Genomic DNA, 22,736 nt, shown 5'->3' with positions numbered 1-22,736 from the left:
ACATTGTGCTTGTGGTTATGCTAGGCGTTGTGGGGACACTGTCATGCATAACGATTTACGAAATGAAGGATGTAACGGCTGCCGATACCCATGGTACGAAAAGAAAAGAGCTTGATGAAATAGAAGTACAATAGAGACGCTGAAATGTTGATGGTCATGCATGAACAGATATCCTCAATGAGATCAATAGCTCGGTGGAAATGTCGAAAACGCATTGTACAAAACTTCCTTCTCGTCGCGGGCCCTTATGGCCCTGCTTCCAATTGCTTAAGTCCCTCCGTGACTCTTTGTCAAGACCTGCATCGTCGCGATACGCCCCCTCGTGCTTCAGTGGAGCTTCATCTTCTCCCATTCCAGATCACGTGTTTTCGCGACGTCGTGAAGCCAAAAACTGTTTCCTCGAACACAGCGTAAGCGGCACATTAACGACATCATTGTAGCTGTTTTCTCTCATCGCGTCTTAAGGCATGCTGAGCAGCCGTTGGCAATGCTCAAGATGCCTTGGACGCTATCTTCGCACGGTAGCTAGGCCACAACTTAGCCGACGATGGCAGTCAACAGGTACGTACCATTTCCTGTAATCAGCTCCAGCTAACATATGCAGTCTCACCATCCGCAGAAAGCACCACAATCAGTCCGAGCCTTCTTGAGCGAGCACGAAACATAGCAGACGAACACGCAAAGCTCTCAGCCGCAAATGCCGAGAACTACGACCTCTCAATCGCAAAGCGCATTGGAGAGCTCGGGTCAGTCACGACGGCTTTGAAAGAATATGAAGAGGCACACGAGGTACGTACACCCCATACCACTCCACAAAACCATACTAACACACCACCCAGTCCCTAACAGAACTCCACTCCCTCCTCTCCGATCCCACCACCGACTCCGAACTCCGCGACCTCGCAACCGCAGACCTCACCCACACCCAATCCACCCTCCCAACCCTAACCAACCACCTAAAAACCTCCCTAATCCCACCCCACCCCTTCGCCCCCTTCCCCTGCCTCCTCGAAATCCACCCCGGCGCCGGCGGCTCCGAAGCCAGCATCTTCGCCCACGAGCTGCTATACATGTACATCAACCTGGCCTCCCGGCTGGGCCTACAGCATACCCTCCAATCCTACAGTCCCGATGACTCCGCACCCGCCGGGAGCCCCGCGCTCTCCGACGCGATACTCGAGATCAGCGGCACGGGGACATACGATCTGTTCCGGAGCGAGACGGGCGTTCATCGCGTTCAGCGGATTCCAGCGACGGAGAAGAAGGGAAGGACACATACCAGTGCGGTGAGTGTGTTGGTGCTGCCTAGTTTACCGGAGGTAGGCGGTGATGAGCTCGGCTTCGACGACCCGAATAGTGATTACTACATTGATCCGACGCAGGTCCGCAGCGAGGCTATGCGTGCCGCTGGGGCGGGCGGGCAGCACGTGAATAAGACGGAGAGCGCGATAAGACTAACGCATATCCCCACCGGTCTCGTCGTGCGCATGCAGGAGTCCCGCAGCCAACATAAAAACCGTGAAAAGGCATGGAATGTGCTCAGGGCGAAACTCGCCGCGAGGAAACGGGATGAGCGGGAGGCGGAGGTTGCGCGGTTGAGGAGGAGTGCGATGGGGGGTGTTGGACGGACGGGACGGGAGGATAAGGTTAGGACGTATAATTTCAGTCAGAACCGGGTTAGTGATCATCGGAGTGGGTGGGAGAGTAATAACCTTGAGGGGGTGTTGGGGGGTGGGGAGGGGTTGGAGGGGTGTATGGAGAGTGTGAGGGAGTGGATGAGGGAGGGGGAGGTGTTGGGGATGTTGGCGGAGGATGAGCTGAAGAGGAAGGAGGGCGAGGATGGTGGGAAGAAGTGATAGTGTGGTAGGGAGCATGAAGCGTTTCTATTGAATCTGTCTCAGCGCAAATAGATTCGAGAATTCATTCGAGTCTCAGCCATTGGCTACAGCGTTACTATCTCTGGTCGCAGCGCAAGCTACCACCTGGAGGTCTACATGCTCGCGGCTTGCCTGCATTTTGTGTGCTAATGCTAACGTTGCATCGATCTAGTACACGCCAAGCCATGGTGGCCACCTTGCTGCCATTGTGGTGAGAGACATCTATGCTAATGCGGGTGTTCAGTTCTGGGTCTAGCAAACACTCATCCGTACGCTTTTAATCCAGACACGTCCGAAACTACGCCTTAGATGGCTTCGCTCGGACGCTTACTTCGGGCAATATATGGAAGAAAATTATACTTAAGAAGCATACACTCGATTAATTCAGGCCTAAATCACCTATACAAGTGCTGCGTTCACCCCTCGGATGGCTGGGCGTTATTATACTAAGACTGGCTTTGTGTTGTACTAATCTGAACTGTACGTTGGTCCTCTCCTCGTGCGGATAGAGAACGTACGGATGACAATCGAAGACCCATCGGGATAGCCGCTCGACCTGCTCAAAATCGTGCTTCCTGTGGTAACAATTGTGCTTGACGAAATAGCCATTCGGATTGATCATCGGGTGGGATTAGTCTTCTTCTTCCCTGAGTTCTCAGCCTGTCCATTGTCTGGTCCTTGGGTCTCTGCTTGTGGATCCGCGTATCGAGCGTCAGACCCTCCCGCTTTGGCTTTCTCGCGCGGTGCTTGCTCGGCAATATACTTTGGTTCACTGTAAGACTCGCGGCCTGTATGATATGCTGCATCTCGAGGATCCAGATGCTCTGCTGTGTAGCGACCGTCACGTCGTTCGTCCATACTCGCACGCGAGACGTCTCAGTCAGATGGTCGAAGAGCAATCCGGGAGGTGCATTTGCAAAGGTGCTTCGTATGCCGAACGCTGATCGAATCGTGCTGTTGCCAGTGTCAGCGATTTCGTACCTGTCTGAGGGGAGTCCTAACCTTGGACGTCGAGAAGCCACGGCTCACCTGGTCACATGTATGAGAATCGAACGCACAGATGTCTCCTTTTGTAGACGATCAAGGTAGGCATGAGCAGGCAGTGTGCTCCTGCTAAGACTGCATTGGTGAGGCAGTGCATTGCGAAAAACCAGTCTAGCATGTCATTCGGTCGGTCTTTCGCTGTGACCGCCCAGTATCGTTTGGCTGGTTTATGTCGGGCGCATCGTACGCGGCAAATTTAAGCGCCTCGTTTGAACGCACAGCCAGCTAGGAGTGCAGAAGCCACGCATAATTTTCTGCAATAACGATTGGAGGTCGCCTAGAGAACGCCTTGTTCCCGCAAAACTGCCGCGGAGGTGGTGGTGGTTGCAGCAAAGTGGATCAGGGCCGCATCTGATATGCGTGCGCTGTTCGTGATGATTATGAGACTTTCTTGAAGGCTTCCTGAGTTGTGAAAAACCCAATGGCCGCTCCTGCTTCAACTCCTGGAGGAGCTCCTTCCCTACCTCTGCTGACCGAAGAGGACATTCAGCGAAAGCCATGGCGATACATAGGCTACAAAGGGTTTTCAGAATGGATGGCTTCAGATGACGACTTCTTCGTTGTGCGAAGGCTTGACAGCCTTACGGCACGGGTCATTCTCCTGTTGCAATGGGGTCTTACCAAACTCGAGATCAAGCTGGAGGCTCTGGACTTCGACAGAAGTCGCTTGGTGGTCAAGAACTTGCACAACGGTTCACTAGAGCTCGATGACGATGATCGTCAGCAGCTGGTCCATCACATACACATCAAGTTAAAAGAATACCGTGGGTACATCTGACCTTTGCATACCCGAGTCTGGAATTTTAGGCCTGACAAGCGTATAGATGATTTCCCGAACGGGTGCTCTGAGCTCAAGAGCAAACCCGATGCCACATCGGAGGCCACAAGAAATGTTCAGAACTGGCTGGGGAGTCATGCAGGTGCAATCGACACACGAGAAGCGGCCTTCATCGATCACCGCGGAGATCTGTTCTCAATCCATGCAACATTTCGTACGCCACTGAGACGGACGCTAGAGAAATTCGGTGCCTTTGAAACCAGCAAATGGTTTCGCAAGCCTCCCAACAGTCGAATGGAAGCCAACTCGTTGCCAGGTTACTATGACCCGAGAACAACGATCTACCACTCAAACAAGCGGACTGAGGGCTTTGTGAACGTCCTGATTTGCGTGGCAGGCTTCACACTGCTTGTCGTGCCTCTCTGGATCCTCTTCCATGTCTCTTCGAGACAGAATCAGCTCATCGTCATCACAATCTTCATCGCCTTCTTCTTGGCAATAGTGCAATCAGTGTCGGTGGCGAGGCCATTCGAAAGTCTCGCGGCAACAGCAGCGTAAGTTCTCCACCTCACACGCTCAGAACGAGGCTGACAGAATTCGCAGGTACTCCGCCGTCCTGATGGTCTTCATGCAGATCGGACCACGGCATGCTGGGACTTCCTCGTAGCAGGACAAAGCAGGAATCCCGACAAAGCTCTCTTTTCTGTGGGCCGGGCGATTGCTTGAAAGGCCAGCAAGTACAAATCCTCCGGTGTCGTATCGTCTTCACGGAAGATTTCAGATTAAATCTCGCATGCAAGCCAGCAAGGTGAATGGCGTGCTTCAAATTGGTCACCGCCTAGAGTCATGATCTGCGAACCGGTGTGCTTCGGATGCACGGTCCTGCATTAGAGCACTCGTGCTGCAGAATCAGTCAGAGAACTAAGCCAGGCAAGGTGTGTACTTTGTTCGATGTAGTATTGTGCCAGCATAAGCGGCAACGGAGCTGCAAGACATGGAATTGCTCCTGCGAAAGAAACTATTGCGTGGCGAAGATAATGTGAAGGTTCTGTGACGGTCTGTGCCAGTGTAGAAAGACAGATATTGATCGCGCGGACGGAAAGCGCAAAGCCGACAGCCACTTCTGTCGGCACAACGTTCTTCCGACGTACTATAATTGAAAAGATTCGGATATGGCAGATTAGTACGGAGTAAGATCTACACTGCACAAAGAGCTGTTCATTCCGACAGGCGAGCCGCAAGATCCGTAACGTAGCTGTCAAGGTTCTGTATGATGTTCTGATCAGGGCACGCAGTTTGCGGCTGTGTTGCTCCCGAATGCAGATCAGTTCGTATACCATCCCTTGCCTGTGCAGGCGAAGACCCAGTAGTCAAAAGAGTCCAGATCTGAAAGAATGCAAGGATACTGCGAAAAAGCACAAGAAATGCCGAAACATCGAAGCTCGTCTCGTTCCGAGTCTTAGTCGTTCTTGCTGCTGCTGCTGCTGCTGCAGAAACGTTCGCCACTTCCTGACCGCCTGGATCGATATTTCAATGTGGTCGGATGGCAGACATGGGTATGGCTTGCCTTGCAGCTCGCTCGCTTGAGCCGCGGTTCAGTATGCCTGGCGCACACCCTCAATGGTCACTGCATGGCAAGCAGTGGTTACACCTGACCTGTGTCCCATACACGGTTCTTCTGTCGGCCCTGCAAAACGCTACACTCACAAGGCAAGCCTTTCCTGACCTGCCCTGCTCGAGGCGCTATCATCACCCATGTCGCACTCAAACGTCCTGCCAGTTAGCCAACCTCATCTCACGTCCTACTGCATCCTGTCGCCTCCTACTGTACGTTCGTTCATCAGTCGTTCCGTCGTGGTCATCGTCAACGCATAGCACTCAAATCCAGTCTACCACTTCAAATCTCGCGCGAATAGCTTCCCGTCCGGGCATTACTTCTCTCCATATGTAGATCCATTTGGTGTCAACCTCATCCTTCGAAACAGCAATAGCATCTCGTCTCAATCAATCTCAATATGTCCTAATGATCGTGGTGACTTCCTTTACACAAACCTTTGGCACATGTGTATAGGTGGTCGTAGTCCAGATATCAATATATCCATGCGGACACCGTTGTGACACAGATATACTAGCCTCGGAGATATAGTCTGTGGTGTAGTGTTGGGTGGCTGCCAGGTGATAGCAAGCGACATCAAGCCCCTGAGGATAGAAATCTCTGTTGCCATGAACTCAGCCTGCGCCTACCATTCCCAGCTCTTGCTTAACAAATATTTTTCTGGTCCTCCTTTTTGACATCCTACATCATTTGATCTTGTGTCATGCCGCTATCAGCCTCCATGGCGTCTCCTCCATTCTGGTTCGTGTACTTGATGTAGGAAAGACCAAGCGGTCGACCGCCGTAGACATAGCCAGTGAACTTGGTAATAGCGGTCTCGGCATCATCCGGGGAACCGAATTCAACCACACCAGCTCCACTCGATCGTCCGTTAGGCTCGTACTTGATTTCGGCTCGTTCGACTTTGCCGATCGTAGTGAACAACTCGACAAGGTCTTCGTTGCTAGTAGACCAGGGTAGCTAGAGAGAATTAGTTTGTTGTCAGACGCAGGATCTCGAAAACTTACGTTTCGGACGAAGATGACAGGGCCACGCTCACCACCACTGGCCGCGAAGTCTGTGAAGGAGTTCGGCGCAGCAGCTGGAGTGTCCTGAGGTGGACCGCCATATCCGCCTTGATGACCGCCAGCATAGCCGCCAGCGCCTCCTCCGTACCCTCCACGGCCACCGAAACCGCCACCAAAGCCACCTCGACCACCGCCGAAGCCGCCACGACCTCCTTGAAATCCTCCTCTCATGCCGTATCCACCGCCGAAGCCCCCTCGAGCACCGAACCCACCGCCAAATCCGCCTGGACCACCTTGAAATCCACCTCCGGTGTTGGCATATCTGTCTTCTCGAACCTCGAGGGCTCTGCCTTGCCAATCGTAGCCATTGAACTGTTGAATCGCGTTTCGTGCATCGTTAGGGCTTTCGAAAGCGACGATCCCGGTTCCTTTCGGTCGGCCAGTTGCATCGACGTGAACATCGGCTCGGATAACGCTGCCTTCTTGTGCTACACCATGTGAGCATGCCTGTGAAGCAACGCGGAATTACCAGACTTACCTGCGCCTCGGAATAGGTCTTTTAGATCTTGCCACCCAACGTTGAATGGAAGCTGTTAACAAGTCAGTCGCGCACTTTGATGCCTCGAGCCTGTAGGAAGGGAACAAACGTTGGAGATGTAGAGCTGTCGGCCACCGCCTCCTGCACCACCTCCCATCTGGTTGCCGTAGCCACCACCACCACCGCCAGCTTGGAAGCCGCCTCGCATGCCTCCGCCGAAGTCGCCTCGAGTGGGTGGGCCAGTGAATCGAGGCTCTGTCTCTCGGTCCTAAAGTCTTGATCAGATACTCGCAGGGTGAAAAGAGGAATGCGAGCTTACTTCTCGAACGTAGACAAGTCGACCCATCAGACTCTGGTTGCTGAGTGTCGCGATTGCTTGTTGTGCTTGATCTCTTGTAGCATATTCCACAATACTAATGTCAATGTTAGCCACATTCTCTGTACCAAGTTCGTGTTTGAGACTTACCCGCATCCCTACACGACCGAGGACCAAGGTCCAAACCGTCAATCCAACGTCCAACAAAGCAACAGTGAAAGAAAAACCAGAAAGGGAGACTAGTAAGACTAGCCAAATCACACAGTGGCGCCCACCTTCGACATTCCGTTAGGAAGCAATAAGACATCGGCAAAGAGAACCTCTCCAGCTAAACCACCCATATTAGTCGATCTGCTCTTCCAGCCAAGCTCCACCACATACCCTGTCTCATGAAATCTTTGAGGTGGTGCCATTTGACATCGTAGGCGAGGTTGCCGACGTAGACTCGGCGATCTTGTTGAGAGGATTCGCGGACGGACTGCATCATTTGTTCTTTTTGGGCTGTTCGGTCTTCAAAGGATCGAGGAGGGCCACCACCTCTGCTGCTACCGCCGTAGCCTGACCCAGCGTAACCTCCTGATGGGTTCTGTGCGCCACTCATAGGGCTTCTTGATCGACGGTCACGGTCTCTGTCGCCACGGTCGCGATCACTTCGTCGGTATTCGTCTCCACGGCTTCGAGATCGTTCGCGCGAGTATGAGCGTCGACTTCTTCGTGGACTTCGAGATCGAGAGCGTCTTCTCGGAGATCTGGATCGTTCCCTCTGAGACATTGGTTAGAAAGGTTGTGGATCTTGTAACAGGGTAAAGAGAAAGTGTGGTTGGTTTCAGACGCAGTTGAGAACGTCTGCTCAATCAGCAGCCACAAACGCGGCCGAATAAAACCTGTGATGCGGGGTATGACATGTGATTGATCGTCGTGGCTTAAGAGTGAAACGTTTCTGTGCTTCGTGCTCAAGGCGCAAGGCTGACGTGATACTGGTTGTTGTCCTACGACGAACGATCGAGCCAAGCTGTGACTGGTTTTCGAGAGTTATGGAATATTTCACTTACTAGACAGCGAGTTAGTAGGCTCTTCGAGGAGTGTGTCGAGATGACAAAAAGTAGTGTAGGAAGTGAATGATCAGATCGTGAAGGTGGAAAGGTAGGAAATAGGTCGTAACCATGCACGTGTTACAGAATGGGAGCACGCGCCAGAAGGTGACCTGACTGGTGCCGCAGTTGAAAGAGGGATGGAGGAGGGAAGAGTACGAACCCATGATGACTAGTTCTGATTTGCCGAGCTCTTACGGCAGAAACGAGCAGTGCGGTACCTCTACAGATCAGGATCGATATGCACGAGAGAGCACTTGGAAAGAGTCTCGCTAACAAGGTTGTCCGAAGTGGGACAGGTTCTGCAGGACAGCCTGCGTGACGCGATAACTTCAAGAGAAGATGACGGTCTCACAAGGGAACACTACTGTGCGTGCGAGATGAGCGTTCGGTGAGACTGCTTGTCTTGAAGAAGAAGCAAGCTGCAATCTGAGAGATGAATTAGCCGCGTTCAGAGAACGATAGTGATAGCTGAATGGTCGAGGACAGAGTTTTTCCTTGGAAGGAGGGATATGGCGTTGGAGCCGCAAGGCACAGATATGGGTCAAGCAGCCAGCCCCCAGGCTTGACACTCTGCACCGTGCCCGAGTGGGGAGCAGGCTTGGTCTGCAGCTCATCCATGGCGCTAGAGAACTTCTCCTTACATGGTTGGCTGCGGGCCTGGATCAATCCTGCGATGGTTTTATGGACTTTTGCAGCTGTTCAATGGTGACCTTGTGAGTGTAGCAGCTTACTTACAAAATGTATCTTTGACCAGTATTTTCAGCAATCGCGTTGCGTGACGGGATTGCGCTGGCGCAATGTTTGATTGGGACCTTGACGATGGGTGTCGAACTGAGGACCGCAGCGAGAATTGAGGACAGTGGAGAGCGATTTGATATGGAGACTGCGACCTGAGGACTGCCTAGACACAGAAAGGTTCGTGTTGGTCACTTGCACCGTAATTGACCAGGATGTCCTGAGCTATTATCAAGCCTTCTTCCTGTCGAGTACAAGCGTCTTGAGGTCCGTGAAGGCGGCTAGGAAAGGTAGCAAAGGATAAGCAGCAAGCTGCAGGAAGTCTGGGGGGCTCAGTGCAGCTTTAGGGCTGTATGTGACCAGGCCCGGCAGATATGTCGATCGAAGAGGGAGGTGTGGGTGTAGGTGTGGTGTCAGGTCTGCAGAGCGCAGGCCAGTGGGAAGGCACGACGAGCACAAGAAAACGAGGAAGCTGCGACCCAATGTGGCGCTAGTATTAATATGGCTTAGCGCATGCACGTCAGTCACGGTCCTGCATGTTGCTTTACCTTGAGCACAAGCCGGCGCGAACCATTTATCGAGGCTGCACAACATCTTGACACCAGCAACTTGAGAGAGTATTGGTCTATGCACCTCGTTGCACTTCAAGCAATTCTACGAATGCTGGAGGGAGATGCATGGAGGATCAGGACATCGAGCTTCAGCAGAATCAAGGTTGCATTGATTATCTACTTGCAGCAGGTGATCCTTGCTCATGGCCAACTCATGCGTACTGTGGTACTCGGCATTTGTCTTTGGTACGCTAGAACTCGATCCATGAGCTATGCGCAGCAGAACACCCTACTTGTAGTAGGACCTGATTGTCAACGCGGATGGTCCCCGCACGGGATGTGCCAACACCAGCGTGTATCTAATCGGTGAGAAGCTATGAAGATAGCCGCCTACTGTACCGAGCATGCCATTGTGACCAGTGATGAGCTCAATATAGATCGCCATGGTGGGGCGGGATCGGGGCGGACTACGTCTAACTGAACATGGCTTGAGCCTCAAAGGTACAGCAAGCATCCGCCGGACTGCGTCGAATGATGTCTGATCATATCTGCTCTGTGCGAGTGTCGCGTAGCATGCTGTTACGGACTCCCGGATCTACGATGCGCCGCAGATGCGAAAGACTTGTAGATACCGGGGGTTGCAACTTACTCGTCTGAATACATCGTTCTGCTACGACTTAGGCCAGCGGGCCATGAGTGCAGTTTGAGAATGGGTTCCGCCTACGACTATAGGCGCCCGCCCCACCACTATTCCTCAAGCACTTGTCAGCATAAATCAAGATAAGGTATCCCGGTTTCACCATTCTGGTTCGCATTTGGGTTGCAAACATGTCATGAGGCAAAGTCCTGTCTCGTTCACTCCAACAGCCATACCCTCCGTTGGGATCTGAACACATGCTGCTAGCACATATGAAGACGCGTCGTGTTGTACGGTGTGGTCGTCACAAGGAACAGCGGAGGTACTCCTAGATATGTTCGAAAGAGAGATCGTCATTGCTGTCGCATCGCGTTTACTAGCGATATATGTCGACGAACCAACAACGAACTGCTAAACGGTAGCATAAGCTTGCGCAATCCCCAAGTCTCTAGGCGTTAGGGCTGTCCAATGATGTCGCACTAAAGCACGCCAAGTGCTCACCGTTGATTTACCCGTCCTTGCCGTGCAACCCGCGTCAGTTTTGCTCGGTCTTGCAAGCTTAAAGTGGATGCTCTGTCGCAACTACCTGCAACGGTTCTTGCCACGGTCCTCAGATTCTTGCTTTCATTTGCCTCCAGTCGTTCGGCTCTTGTATACAGGTCAGACCAAGGTGTCAAGCTCTTCATCTCAGCACGAAAGTAATATGAATCAAGCGGGATAACCTCTCTGTCATTCAAGCTCCATTGATGCATCCAGGCTCTTGGCAAGGAACACTTTCGTAGGTCCTAGCGGCCCTCAGCGATGTGCATAGATCTCAGCCAGATTGAATCTTTTCAGCTCCTCGAAGCCTTGGGCATATGATCCGCTGCCAGTATTGTCAACAACGCAGATACCCACCCAGCCTCGATAAACTTCCACGAGGACGCCTCTCTCGTACTGTTTCAAGTCAACCTTATGCTGCCCTTCACTGATTTCCTGTATGCGCGTAGCCACTAGTTTAATGACAACATCGCGGTCCAGCTTGTCATTGTTGCGTATAGTCGGTCTGATGGCGAAGGTTGTGCTTTTGACTTGCTTGTCTTCGCCAGGTCCGAAGTATCTAGGAAGCACGTCTTCGCAGATCTTCTCGAGTCCTTGACTGAGCGCTTTGGCCAGATCGCTGATCGGTGTCAACCGCTTGACATATCTGCTCTTCTGTGGACTTGCTGGATCAGCAGCGCTCAAGCAGAGCTTATGAACAATGTGGACTGGGTCGAGTGTCGAATCAGGCGGGAAGCGCAGGAAGGAGACGCAAGGTATGTCCAAGGTAATCAGCTGTATTGGTCTTGGAGCTTGCGTTGACGTGACTTGCTTGCTGCCGTCATCTTTGAGCTGCGCGAGCTCTGATGCTATTTCAGCTTCGATGCTGGTGTCATCAACTTTGTCTGCAGGTTGAACTTCGTCTGCTCGCTCAGCAGCTGTTGCATTTTCCACGGCGATGAGTTCGCCTAACGCGTTCAGGCCTGCCTCATCGAGGTATTGTTGAATCAGGTCATGGAGCTCAAGAAGGCTCTTCTGCTCACGGCCTTTATCACAGGTAACAAATATGCCTTTGTCACCTGTGCATATCACAGAAGGCTGCGAGAAAGTCCGGGCAGCCTTGGGCGGTCTCGACCTTGGGGCTTGTGATGACTGATTATGTCTTCGTTTTCTCCTGGTATCAGGTTGGGTCTGCTGTCCTGGATTCCTTATAGCTATCCGATCGGGTGAAGTGCTTGTGTTGTCTATCGTGGTGGCAGCCTCAGCCTTTGCTGTAGAGGAGTGTCCGACATTTTCGGAATTCGTGTTTTCATTGATTTTTATTCTCTTCGTTGGTCGTTCTAAATTCTCCATAGCTCCTCGACGCCTGCCTTGCGGAGCCTCGGGAGACTGATATTGCACGATCCCTTGCGTGGTTCTGATATTATGCAAGCCCTCAATGCACCATGTAGGCTTTGTAGTGGACTGATTACAAAGTCCTACAACTACTTGTCGAGGGTTTTACACAGGTCACGTGATATTGGGGGCGGCGTCAACCGCTAAGCCAAGCTCTCGGGGTAAGCTGATAGGGCACGATGGTATGTTACACCTCATGTGCTCGGGAGCACCGACTAGGGAGGCGACAGCCCGAGTTGACCAGTTGCACTGAAGAAAGATCACAGCTGAAATACTTGCTAAAGAGGTGATAAGTTGGGTGATGCCTAGGTCCAAACGACCTTCGCAGAGAATGATTATCTAGGTACTGCTGTTCCTGCATTTTGCAGATCCCCAACCACGACTAACCAAGGCGCCTGCTCGAAGAGAGACGCCTGAATAACCTCCGCCCAATGGTACCAAACAATGCCTTAGCTGGGTATAGAGCAATTCATATTTCACAGAACCACCTTTGTCCCGAACAACCTTTAGAAAACTGTCATAACATCATCATGCCGGCGAAAAGGGAGAAATGCTGAACAAGACTCGAAAACTTTTCGCACAATGGTTCGTAACAACATCAACAGGTACTCAGCCCAGTTTCATCATTCCATCCACCATCCTGAACAAAATTACTCCAAAAGCTTTCACCCGGAGTATTTTGTCCCGAAGGTAGGCTGTGAGGACTGTGCATATCTTTCGCGGACATGGAGAGATGGTTCAAGCCAAGCGGATCCAGCATGCCGGCCGACATGCTGCCATCAAACGTTGGGGGCGCATTGGAGCTTGGTGTGGCAGACAGAGACTCAGCCTGCGTGCTCAAAGCCGAAGGTGCTAAGGTGGCGGACATGCCTTGATAGGCAGACGGGTGTACGGGCATACCTTTGATGCCCTGCTGCACATCCCCGTGCCATGGGTAGTAAGGATTGCTCATGAATTGCTCTGATCCATGCATCATTGCTCCCGAGAAGTGGTCATTCATATCCATCCCAGGTGCCCCTGCAAGCATCTGCTGCGACTCTGGAGGCAACAAAGTAGTGAAGGGGCTCATGTCCTGCCAGTATGGGTTGAATGGTGCTTGCGTAACTTGTGCCGACTGGGTCTGGCGCGCATAATTAGAATCTGACTTCAGGCCATTTGTGTTGATCGGAGGCGGGATGGCTGCAGGCGTGGACATCCTTCTGTGATCGAGATGGCTGGAATTTGGCGTAGGCGGCGTCTGGACCTTCCCAGCAGGCATCACAGCTGTGGAATATGCTCTGCTGTGACTGTTCCGATACCCTGGATGGTGTGGTGATGGGTAGGGTGCAGGCCTATAACCACCTTGCGTGGCTGTTGATTGGGGCATTTGGTGTTGGTGTTGTGGCTGCTGTGCCATGGGTGACTGAAACATATTCTGCCGAGGCTGCTGGTAGGACAGGGGATGACCGCCCTGCTGCCCACCGTACGGGTTGTTAGCCATCTGTTCGACAGCACTCCGCATGGCGACCTGGTTAGTCAGATACGCAGCTAGCCGGCGATTGAAGTCGGCTGATCCCGTTTGTAGATGAGCAGTCAGTCTTCTGTACTGCATTGGAAGATCGTCATCCTCTTCTTCGTACATCTCCTCGTTGATTACATCTTGCTCAGTGACACGCAACGATCTACCTGTCCGTCTTTTGTGTATCTCTGAGGCTCGGCGAGCAGACTCGACACGCGCTTCGAGACTCCGGTCACTTCGCCGTGATGCTGCTATGTATGCCCTGACTTGTGCATTAGCATCGATCAGCCAGGGTTTTAGCTCGAACATACCTTTCCTGATTCTCCTCGTGCGTTCTTTCGGTCTTGACCGCCTTCGCAGGTGGTATAGTTCTGGTGGGAGGCATGCTGTATAATAGTTCGAAACGGACGCTAGCCAGCTAATGTATGCTGGTGCTTGTTGCACGAAGCGGGTGTGCAACAGTGCGACTTGCGGCCACAGCTAAAAGCTGGACTTGGAGGCAAGTGAGCAGCAAGGTTGGTGTACGCAAGGTGTCAGCGGACACAGAGCACTGATGACAGCGGATATTGTGGTATGCGTTGCTCAACGGTGGCTGCTATTGTGTTTTCCGAAGCTATCCGACAGGATGATAGCGACGTTGCAGATGAGGAGCAGAATGTAAAGGGCTGCCGGGTCAGGGACTAGACCTGTGTGTCTCAATGGCTACAGGATTATAGTAGTGGTGACTGAGTTATGGTTGTGAGAAGGCGGTTGACAGAGAATGTGTTGCAGACGAAGTTGAGAAGATCTACTTCGAAGCGAATCTGGCTTGAAAAGTAGTTCAGATTCGGCAGAGAGAGAGCTGGTGCCCTTTTCGGCTTAGGATACGGGTAATTCTTGCGATCGACGAAAGACGAACATGCACAGCGAGATTGGGGCTGTACGATTGCAGAAGCAGAGGGAGGGATTTCGAGCCGAGATAGATGGAATCTGAACGGTAGCCGGAAACCTGGAGCCTGAAGAGGTATGGATCAGTACGCCCACTAGATTGTGTCTAGGAACTGCCAGGGTTGAGCGTGCAACGAAGAACTGTTCGCAAGGATACAAGACAAAGTAGTAGAGTTTGTTGCCAATTTACAGGGCAAGAGTGACCTGTGGCAGAGAAACGCAACACGAGTGGCACTTTGCAATGAGCCGTCAGAACCACTATGGATATGGGAGAGCTCTGAAGTGGACCGCGCAAGAAGCACGCGAAGTGGCGACAACGATCGCTTGCTTGTCACGGAAACCTTTGCAGACGGAGAATTGATGGGAAATGGAAAGCCGGGCGACAGACCGTTTCGACATCTGAGAGGCTGGTGTTGAGTAGCTGCTGGGGGACCCATGCTTGGAGCCAGATCTGACATCTGCAAAGCGGAGATGGCAGTGGCCAAAGTTGAGATCAGAGCTTGCGCGATGGCCACTCTGAGAGCTAGGATCAGACAGATCGATGCTAGCGAAGGCCCCTAGTAAACGTTAGCTTCGGCGTTAGAGGTGGAGTGTGTGGAGTCTACCTACCACAGACGCTGAGCTGAGATTAGTTGGAGGTTCACCTCCGTAGCGGGGTAACCATCTGCCAGAGCTTCCGCTAACGCTCAGTAAGGCAGGTGAGAAGGGAATTTTTCGAAAGGAGCAATAACCCTGCTGCTCCTGGCACGATACGCATACTGAGAGCATCCAATGGTGTGGTTCTCGTATGCGCTATATCCACAGAGTACTCAGAAATACGTCGACCAAACTTCCCACATCTTGGGGAAACGAGATGTGTGCGTATATTCACGTTGAACTAGAGAACATATACAGCCACACTCGATAGAGGAGGTGCATACTGCTTCGTGTGCGGCAACATTGCGATTGCACTCGAACGTATACCTAGGTGGGAAGCGTCTTGTGTAAGTAGTACAGTGGCACGCATAGCGCTGCGATGCGTTAGATGAACGCAGGCGATCGAACGAGATTCGCCTTGCGATCTTTTGGAGCGCAACTGCACGTATCCTCGGTAGCTTTTGTGCTGTCGAAGCCTGGGATTGGTAGATCTGTGACCATCGTTTTAGCGCCAGATCCTAGCGTACTTTTCTCAGATCTATGGGAGATCGCCGCCCTGACACCTAGCTCAGCTTCCAACGTCACCTTCATTCCCACCCAGGGAGACCAGCCAGTCGGCATTGTACCGCATAAGGGCGTCCCATATCAGTGCAACACCAGCTGGCAGTGAAGACCAAATGTGGATCAAGGGCGAGAGACTCCAGGCGTGCGTTGAACACGTTCAAAGCTATTGAAATGCCGTATAATATCCAAGTGGCGCTCTGAAGTATGGCACCGCACTTCAACGAGCGCTGTCGTTCGCATTCAGCCTCCACGACAACGTTGCCAATGCCTCAGTCGCTCTCGCACTCTGGCATTGAACATCACCCCTGAACTTGGAGACCTAGGGGTTGCGAAATCTCGTGGCATGCTACTCGTATGCGACGCTGTCGGCCAAAGCAGCATGCCTTGCTCAGGAAATGCAGTTCTGTGGACAAGTACAGTAAACTGCAACGGGCTAGCAGGTCAGAGGAAGCTTGCAGCAGGTCTAACGGCGGAGCATCAGCCAGGCTAACTGTGGAGAGCTAGCGTCATATCAGATCGCCGATTCATATGGCATCTGCCGGTGCGTCTAGCAACTCGTGCCTCTTCTTTGGGCATTATTGTGCGACGTATCCATGCGACCGAATCAGGGGCGACGAGATGAAGATTATGACTCGCCCTGAGATATCAGATCTGATCTGACAACCACGTTGGTGAACACTACTGCACGCTTATCGCATTGTCCTTGTAGCTTCGTCTCAGGTACCAAGTAATGCATCTCCTTTTTGCCGACCTGCCAGATCGGACAAGGATTCCAGATCTGAGGCCGTTGCTCGGGCTGCATATCCGTGCCACGTCGCTATACGAGTAGGATACCGTTTCCGCTCCCGCTACTGCTCGGTGTAGGCTGTCTGATTCCGGAGCACTTCCTAAGGAGGAATAATGTGCATGCCACCAGCTGGCGCAGCGGTATCAAGCAACAATTCCTGCATCATTGTTGTTGTGGCATGGTTAGCAGGTACTGTTATTAGCCGCTTCTCACTTTTCCTCGAACGTCGAGTGATGGTGTTCTTACATGTCTGGTACCGGTTCTTCCCTATAGCTTGCGCTTGCGACCGATCTGGCCACGGGAAGTCAAAGCATAGAGCATGGGATTTCAAAGCATCGCTCGAAAAATTGCATCTCGAAGAGAAATCGCATGAAGCGTTGACATCACAGAGGATAGGTACGTCACGCGTGTTCGACGCGAGCTCATGCGAACAATGTCCGTGCCTTTTTCGCTAATAATATTATTATTCAAATAATGATTTTCACCGCCTACTTGTACACTAGGTGTACTTCACAGGTGGAACCACCAGCAGTACCTTCATCTCGTCAACCCAGAGGTTTGCTTCACACTTTGTCTAGCTCGCCCCTGCGTTCGACGCAGCAAGGTTATCCCAGATCGATCTCTCATAACGCTTCAGCACTGCAGAGCTAGCACCAGCTAGATCACCACGTTCGTTGTTAGGATTGGCAAGGCCATGCTCAATTGTACCTCTCACACGTTATCGACAAAATGCCAATCAAAGATTCTGCATTTCAGAATCGGTGAAATACATTGTCTGAAGCATCGGAAATATATTCCTTTCCTCATGTTTTCTCTGCCAAGTACATGCCTCGACATGGTGCGACAGGAGTTGCCCCACGAGTGCGAATCAGACGTTGTACATATCTTCTATTGCTATGAAGGCTGACATCTTATCTAGGAGATGAAATATTGTCAGATACGGGTAACACAGATAACTGACTGTACACTCTGCCGCAACCGCGCCAGGCGTTTAGTTGAGCCTTGTTCGCTTGCCGCTTGCCGTGATAACATTGTTGCTCAACAGTTAGGTCAGGTCGCTGACGAGGGGTTCCTGGTCAACACGTCAGCGTTGAGTGAGCAAACATGCAGCGATGAACTCGTGAAATTTTAAGTACATGGCTCTCAGGTTGCACGAGAATCATTCCACTTCCATTTCCCTATGCTCATTAAGGATGGACTATCTGACAGTACTACAGTAGCAACGAGCAGGTCACTTGACGCAAGCATGGTAGACTGAGGACAGCCATTGCCTTTTTGCATGCATCGGCACAGTCCTGCCTGGAGTGATCGCACAGACTGCACTGATGAGCCGCAACAATTCAAACGTGGCTAACAACACCATCCCTCAAGGAAAGTGGAATTGGCGACTGAACCTGAGCCGGGTTTGTGACATCCGACATCCGACGGACCAGGCTCGGACCCTCCCTAGCATAACACCATGATACGGAGGAAGGACGGCAAGAACAGTATTCATTTTCTTGGGTTATATGCTCAGCCTGTCCCTTTAGCGACAGCGTAGATATCAATTCTAGGGTCGAAGGGCCGTTCATTGATTGGCTTAGCTACCAGCGATGGAATCATCTCTTTAGCTCATGAGCCTCAATTGCTGGAAAAACACGATGTCCGTTTCTTCAAACCCAGCCTGCAGTGACTTTCCGAAATCGAGTTGCGCCCAGCGCCACTACATCGTTATGGTTGTCGTGGTCCATGTGTCCAACCTCGAAGCCATGTAGACGAGATCCTGCCAAGGCGCATCCAAGCACTTTACCTGCGCAAAAAATTTGAATAAATTGCGGTCGACCTCCGTCACCTCCTCGCTAGCGCGGCTACTCATGTCTCCTTTTGACACCCCTCAGCAGGTAGCACTCTGAGCCATCCAGATGATCGTGGTACACGCAACCAGTCTCCTTCCTTGGGTCACTCCATTTCTTCGCAAGACATTCCTGAACATACATGATCCAAACCTTTCCGAAATCGAAGTCCTCCTTGATGACATCCGTGATCTTCTGCTCCAGTGTGTTGTTGTAGCTCTTGGGGTAGGTGCAGAACATCCAGACGTGCAGCTTTAGCAGGAAGACGTAGAGTGGTTTGCTTGACATGCCAGCTTGTCGAAGCGTGAGGATCGAAGAGAGACCGGTATACGACTTGTTGTCTAGCAGTCTTTGGCGCAGGACGTCCACGAGCTCGTTCTGAAGGTTTGGCATGAGCAGTTTGTCGGCGAGTTGGTATGTGGGTAGGACTGCGGCGCAGAGGTCCGATTGGACTTGTAAGAAGTTCATCGTTCGAGGGTCTCGGTAGAGCCAATTGACAATCACCTGAAGGGCCTTGGGGTCATGCTCTTCAAGCTTGACGCAATTGTTCTTGGCCTCCTCCCATCTTCCTTCAAGACTGGCTTTGCAGTAGGGTGAATGAGCAGTCAGAAGATCCTTGTATATGTTATAGGTTGCGCTGTTCTCGCCTCTGCCGACAGAAACTGCGACGAGCGGAGATTGAGTAAACCTGTGCCAGTTGTTAGCACTAGGCCTTGACCGTTTCAGGTACAACTTACTGAGCTGCAGGCGGAGAATCTCCCACAAAGGGAGCGGGGGCAGATGGGCTGTTTTCCAACACTCCTGCGTGGGAGTTGCTATCAGGCATATTTCCGCTCTCTGCTTTGATGGGCCGCACCATTGATGGAAGAGGTGATGGAATGTGCGAATTGGGGGAACGCCTGAGATGTAGTGGAGGGGATTCTCGCAGATGGCAGAATATACTATCAAGTAGCCGAGCTACTAGTCAGTGGGGCCTGACAAACGATCGATGCAATGAAGTGTAGCTGATCCCACGGAGTTGTCGAGCAGCTTCAACACCGCTGATTGTAGAAGCAGGGTAAGCAACGAATCAAGCAACCTACCTCAGCGCAGCTTCACTTGTGGCTCGCCAATGGCAACATGATAGTGACCCGGGCCATGGACCTACCGTAAGTGATGCGCGGGCCAAAACAAAGTGAGGATCAGCTGAGGTACACAGCACTCCTGGCTGAGCTTCATCACGCGTACTATGCTCCCAGGCCGACCACTTACCCAGTCCCCCTCTCGAAATCCTCGATCAGCACGTAGTAGAAAAGTCGCTAAACCGATGAACTTGGCAGGTTGAAACTGCAAGATATAAGACATGATTTTCGGAAAGGCTCTGCGACGTCACAGAATGGCACGTCTCGAGTCAGCCGGGATGTCTTGGCATGGACACGTTGTGCCAAGATTTGCCCGAGAGGCTCCCGGCCGGGCAATTCGTTGCTCATGCTAAGCGTGCAACTCCTGTTGCTCTTTAGCTTCGTGGACCTTGAGGAACAATGACTCTGGTTGACGTTCAATGAATGATTGTCGAGCTAGACGCGCTCCGTGTATGAAAATATGCTGTTCATATTGTCTGCGAACTTTCACCGGCTCATGAGCCAAGTTGCAATGATGCGAAATGGGCCGACCCTAAGCACTTCTCTCCAACCTGGTTCTACTGACTGAACAGAGGCAGCGGACGCTGCTGTTAGATATACATTCGCTCGACGAAGCTGATAGCCTTGTTTGAAAAAAATGGTGGCCCTGTCGAAAGGTCATTGCGGTGTAAAGACCTCAGTGGTCAAGCTGGAGCCCGGCCCGTGGTGAGAGCTGTCGGATGACTGCGTCTGGAGCACGGACAATGAGAGCTAACTGTCTCGACGACAGACAAGAATGCCTAGCAAGCTGAGCTCATCGGTGACGAGATTGCTCAGCGACCCATGCAGCAGACCGAGCTGACTTATCAACCTGCTTGTGCTGCTGGCGCATTGTGGAGTAAGAGAATGGACGACTGAACATCAGATTCAACCAGTTCATCTACAAGTACTGTAAGCACGACTCTCACAATGCCATTCATGTATGCATTGTTGCCTCCTCACAACCCAGAAAAGCAGTGCTTAGATTGCTCACGGCACTTACCCGTCACGTGGCCCCCTACTTCGGAACTGGGGATTTTCCGACCGTTCCATGACGTTGATGAGATTCGAGGCGTGGCGTGTCCACTCAAGCACAAAATTCAGGCGGCAAGTTGCTCGAAGCGACGACTTATGGAGCTTTTAGGTGAATCAAAATGCATCATAAGACGATCAGTACTGAATCCGGCATATGTCGTCAAGGCTAGAGCAAGCATCATGCATTTCGCAGCCTTGTCCGAGCCAATATTTTGCTTCATAACGCGTAGCTCCTGCCTCATCTGCAGGCAAGAGCAAACAATCGAAGCAATTAGATAATTAAACGGCAGTCACAGACTTTTCATCATAAAAATGTCAGCTTCACTTAGAATCTCACGACTCTTTACACAAAGCACAAAGTCACACCTCAGACAATCACAAAGACAATTCTCGAGAAGTACATACAAAATGGCAGCCAATCTCAACAGCGAGAACATTTCTAAGGTCACAGATGCCGAGAAGAAGCTCACAGGTATGCACTCCCTTGCTGTCAAGTTGTGTTTGGCTATGTTACGGCCGTCCCGACGTACGGTTTGGTCACAGTTTGACCGTCCATCGCCTCATTGCGTGGTGGTGATATTGGCCACGTTCTTCGCCGCGGCATGACCTTGAGCACTGAAACTCGTTCCGAAGAGCAATAGCGACTGTATGTTTGTAAAAATGCTAACGATCTATTAGGCTCGGAGAACCCTGTCAAGGGTGGTCCTACAGCACAAGCCCAGTCTCACGCTGGCGAGCCCATTAACAGCCAGACCCTCCACGACATCACAGAAGGTGAGAAGAAGATCACTGGCGGTGAACGTGTAGCTGGTGGTCCGACAGCCACAGCTCAGAGCATCTTGAGCGGAGTGAGTCCTTCCTATACTCCGTTCGTTGTAGTCATGGGCTAACATCACATAGGGTAATGCCGCAAACTTAGGCAGCAACCAGACCCAGACATCTGGGACCGGCACGTTCGATTCGCAGACCATTCACAACATCACCGAAGCAGAGAAAAACATCACTGGCTCTGCGCGACCAGTAGCTGGTGGTCCCGCTGCAGCTGCTCAGAGCCACGCTGGTCAACCCATCAACAGTCAAACTTTGCACGACATCACCGAAGGCGAGAAGAAGGTCACTGGTTCTGAGCGGCCTGTGAAGGGCGGCCCGACTGCCGAAGCACAGAGCGAACTTTCCAAGTCTCGATCTTGAGCGTTGATCCTTTCGTGTTAGTGAGTGTATGAACATGGTTTCCAACAAGGGTGAGGTTTTATCCTGGCAGGAATGCTTGCAAGCGTTGAGCATTGAACGAGGTACGCCGGTATAGTGCCTAAAAGCGTGTATAAGATCAACATGTTAAAATGCATAACGGCGGAGGCCGAGCAAACTTGTAACATGATAATGCATCAATTTCAACTCTCTGCCAAACTACATTACCTGCTTGGTACCTGCAAACGTGTTTTGCTGCTCTTCATCACGTTTCCTACATACTTCTTCTAATTCGGCCGTGCGCTCATGCTCCCGTAGCTGGAAACAGTTTACAGCCTGCAACCGAGCACATCGTGTTCCTCCGAACTACAGCGTGTCGACCCAAGAGTTCGTCCGAGCTGGCCAAGACTATGCCCTCCATGGATGCTACATGGACACAATCTCGTGAAGATCGTCGTGCCCTTGTGGGTGTGCATATTATATGTCAGCTTGTGCTCTGCAGACCCTCGGTCTACGGAGGTGGGCACTCGAATATCGAGGCTGGATTCGACGTTTGTTCTTTCTGAGTCGCCAGCTTGCAGGAGTGGAAAGTATCGTGTTGAATTCCTGAATCTAGTCAAGGCTACGTGGCTCTATGCGCCTGTTTGGATTAGAAGAGATGGCGTAGGATTGAACCCTGTGTCAATGACTGACAGCGCTATTATGTACGACTAATGCTGGCTCGATGAATAAGCACGTATCGAGGTCTGATCCTTGACTCCCTGATTGAAGGTAGGCTGGCAGGTAATCTCATTCCATACTAAGGAAATCTGCTATGATTTCCAACGGAGCCATTATTCTCCAAACTAATCAGTGACCTTGCCGCATAGAGAAAGAATGACACAGAGGAAACCTTGGGAAAGCAGCATGGATCGCAGTGGTTCGGCTGGCAGACTGCAAGTCAACACTTCGTCGTCAGCAGCGTCCCATCCAGCACATGCTGAGCAGGCTGTTTTACTATTCATGCCGTCCCGAATTATCGTCA

The 22,736-nt window shown here is 51.7% G+C and overlaps 7 protein-coding genes across 7 annotated transcripts; 3 read left to right on the top strand and 4 right to left on the bottom strand.

The window, feature by feature from the left end:
- Positions 1-496: 496 nt before the first annotated feature.
- Positions 497-1,856, top strand: MRF1 (Peptide chain release factor 1, mitochondrial; the record flags this gene model as incomplete). The annotated part of the gene is made up of 3 exons (XM_064878578.1): positions 497-521; positions 605-789; positions 840-1,856. The coding sequence occupies 3 exons, from the start codon at positions 497-499 to the stop codon at positions 1,854-1,856; spliced, it is 1,227 nt and encodes a 408-aa protein (XP_064725657.1).
- A 1,486-nt stretch (positions 1,857-3,342) lies between these two features.
- Positions 3,343-4,366, top strand: PMZ80_010186 (uncharacterized protein; the record flags this gene model as incomplete). The annotated part of the gene is made up of 3 exons (XM_064878577.1): positions 3,343-3,685; positions 3,746-4,253; positions 4,303-4,366. 3 exons carry the CDS (start codon positions 3,343-3,345, stop codon positions 4,364-4,366), a joined length of 915 nt encoding a protein of 304 aa, XP_064725656.1.
- A 1,629-nt stretch (positions 4,367-5,995) lies between these two features.
- On the bottom strand, positions 5,996-7,776 carry GBP2 (g-strand binding protein; the record flags this gene model as incomplete). The annotated part of the gene is made up of 8 exons (XM_064878576.1): positions 5,996-6,274; positions 6,322-6,809; positions 6,860-6,911; positions 6,969-7,127; positions 7,179-7,272; positions 7,326-7,333; positions 7,451-7,503; positions 7,557-7,776. 8 exons carry the CDS (start codon positions 7,774-7,776, stop codon positions 5,996-5,998), a joined length of 1,353 nt encoding a protein of 450 aa, XP_064725655.1.
- A 3,211-nt stretch (positions 7,777-10,987) lies between these two features.
- On the bottom strand, positions 10,988-12,304 carry PMZ80_010184 (uncharacterized protein; the record flags this gene model as incomplete). The annotated part of the gene is made up of 2 exons (XM_064878575.1): positions 10,988-12,128; positions 12,300-12,304. 2 exons carry the CDS (start codon positions 12,302-12,304, stop codon positions 10,988-10,990), a joined length of 1,146 nt encoding a protein of 381 aa, XP_064725654.1.
- A 400-nt stretch (positions 12,305-12,704) lies between these two features.
- PMZ80_010183 (uncharacterized protein) lies at positions 12,705-13,989 on the bottom strand (the record flags this gene model as incomplete). The annotated part of the gene is made up of 2 exons (XM_064878574.1): positions 12,705-13,866; positions 13,916-13,989. The coding sequence occupies 2 exons, from the start codon at positions 13,987-13,989 to the stop codon at positions 12,705-12,707; spliced, it is 1,236 nt and encodes a 411-aa protein (XP_064725653.1).
- Positions 13,990-18,365: 4,376 nt separating this feature from the next.
- PMZ80_010182 (uncharacterized protein) lies at positions 18,366-19,209 on the bottom strand (the record flags this gene model as incomplete). The annotated part of the gene is made up of 2 exons (XM_064878573.1): positions 18,366-19,038; positions 19,088-19,209. The coding sequence occupies 2 exons, from the start codon at positions 19,207-19,209 to the stop codon at positions 18,366-18,368; spliced, it is 795 nt and encodes a 264-aa protein (XP_064725652.1).
- Positions 19,210-20,932: 1,723 nt separating this feature from the next.
- PMZ80_010181 (uncharacterized protein) lies at positions 20,933-21,715 on the top strand (the record flags this gene model as incomplete). The annotated part of the gene is made up of 3 exons (XM_064878572.1): positions 20,933-20,996; positions 21,203-21,372; positions 21,425-21,715. The coding sequence occupies 3 exons, from the start codon at positions 20,933-20,935 to the stop codon at positions 21,713-21,715; spliced, it is 525 nt and encodes a 174-aa protein (XP_064725651.1).
- Between the last annotated feature and the right edge of the window lie 1,021 nt (positions 21,716-22,736).

The sequence above is a fragment of the Knufia obscura genome (assembly GCF_036327395.1).
Source record: "Knufia obscura strain CCFEE 5817 isolate CBS 148926 chromosome Unknown scaffold_16, whole genome shotgun sequence".
Taxonomy (NCBI): Eukaryota; Fungi; Ascomycota; class Eurotiomycetes; order Chaetothyriales; family Trichomeriaceae; genus Knufia; species Knufia obscura.
The sequence above is the reverse complement of the archived record's forward strand: the minus strand, read 5'-3'. Positions and strand labels throughout refer to the sequence as shown.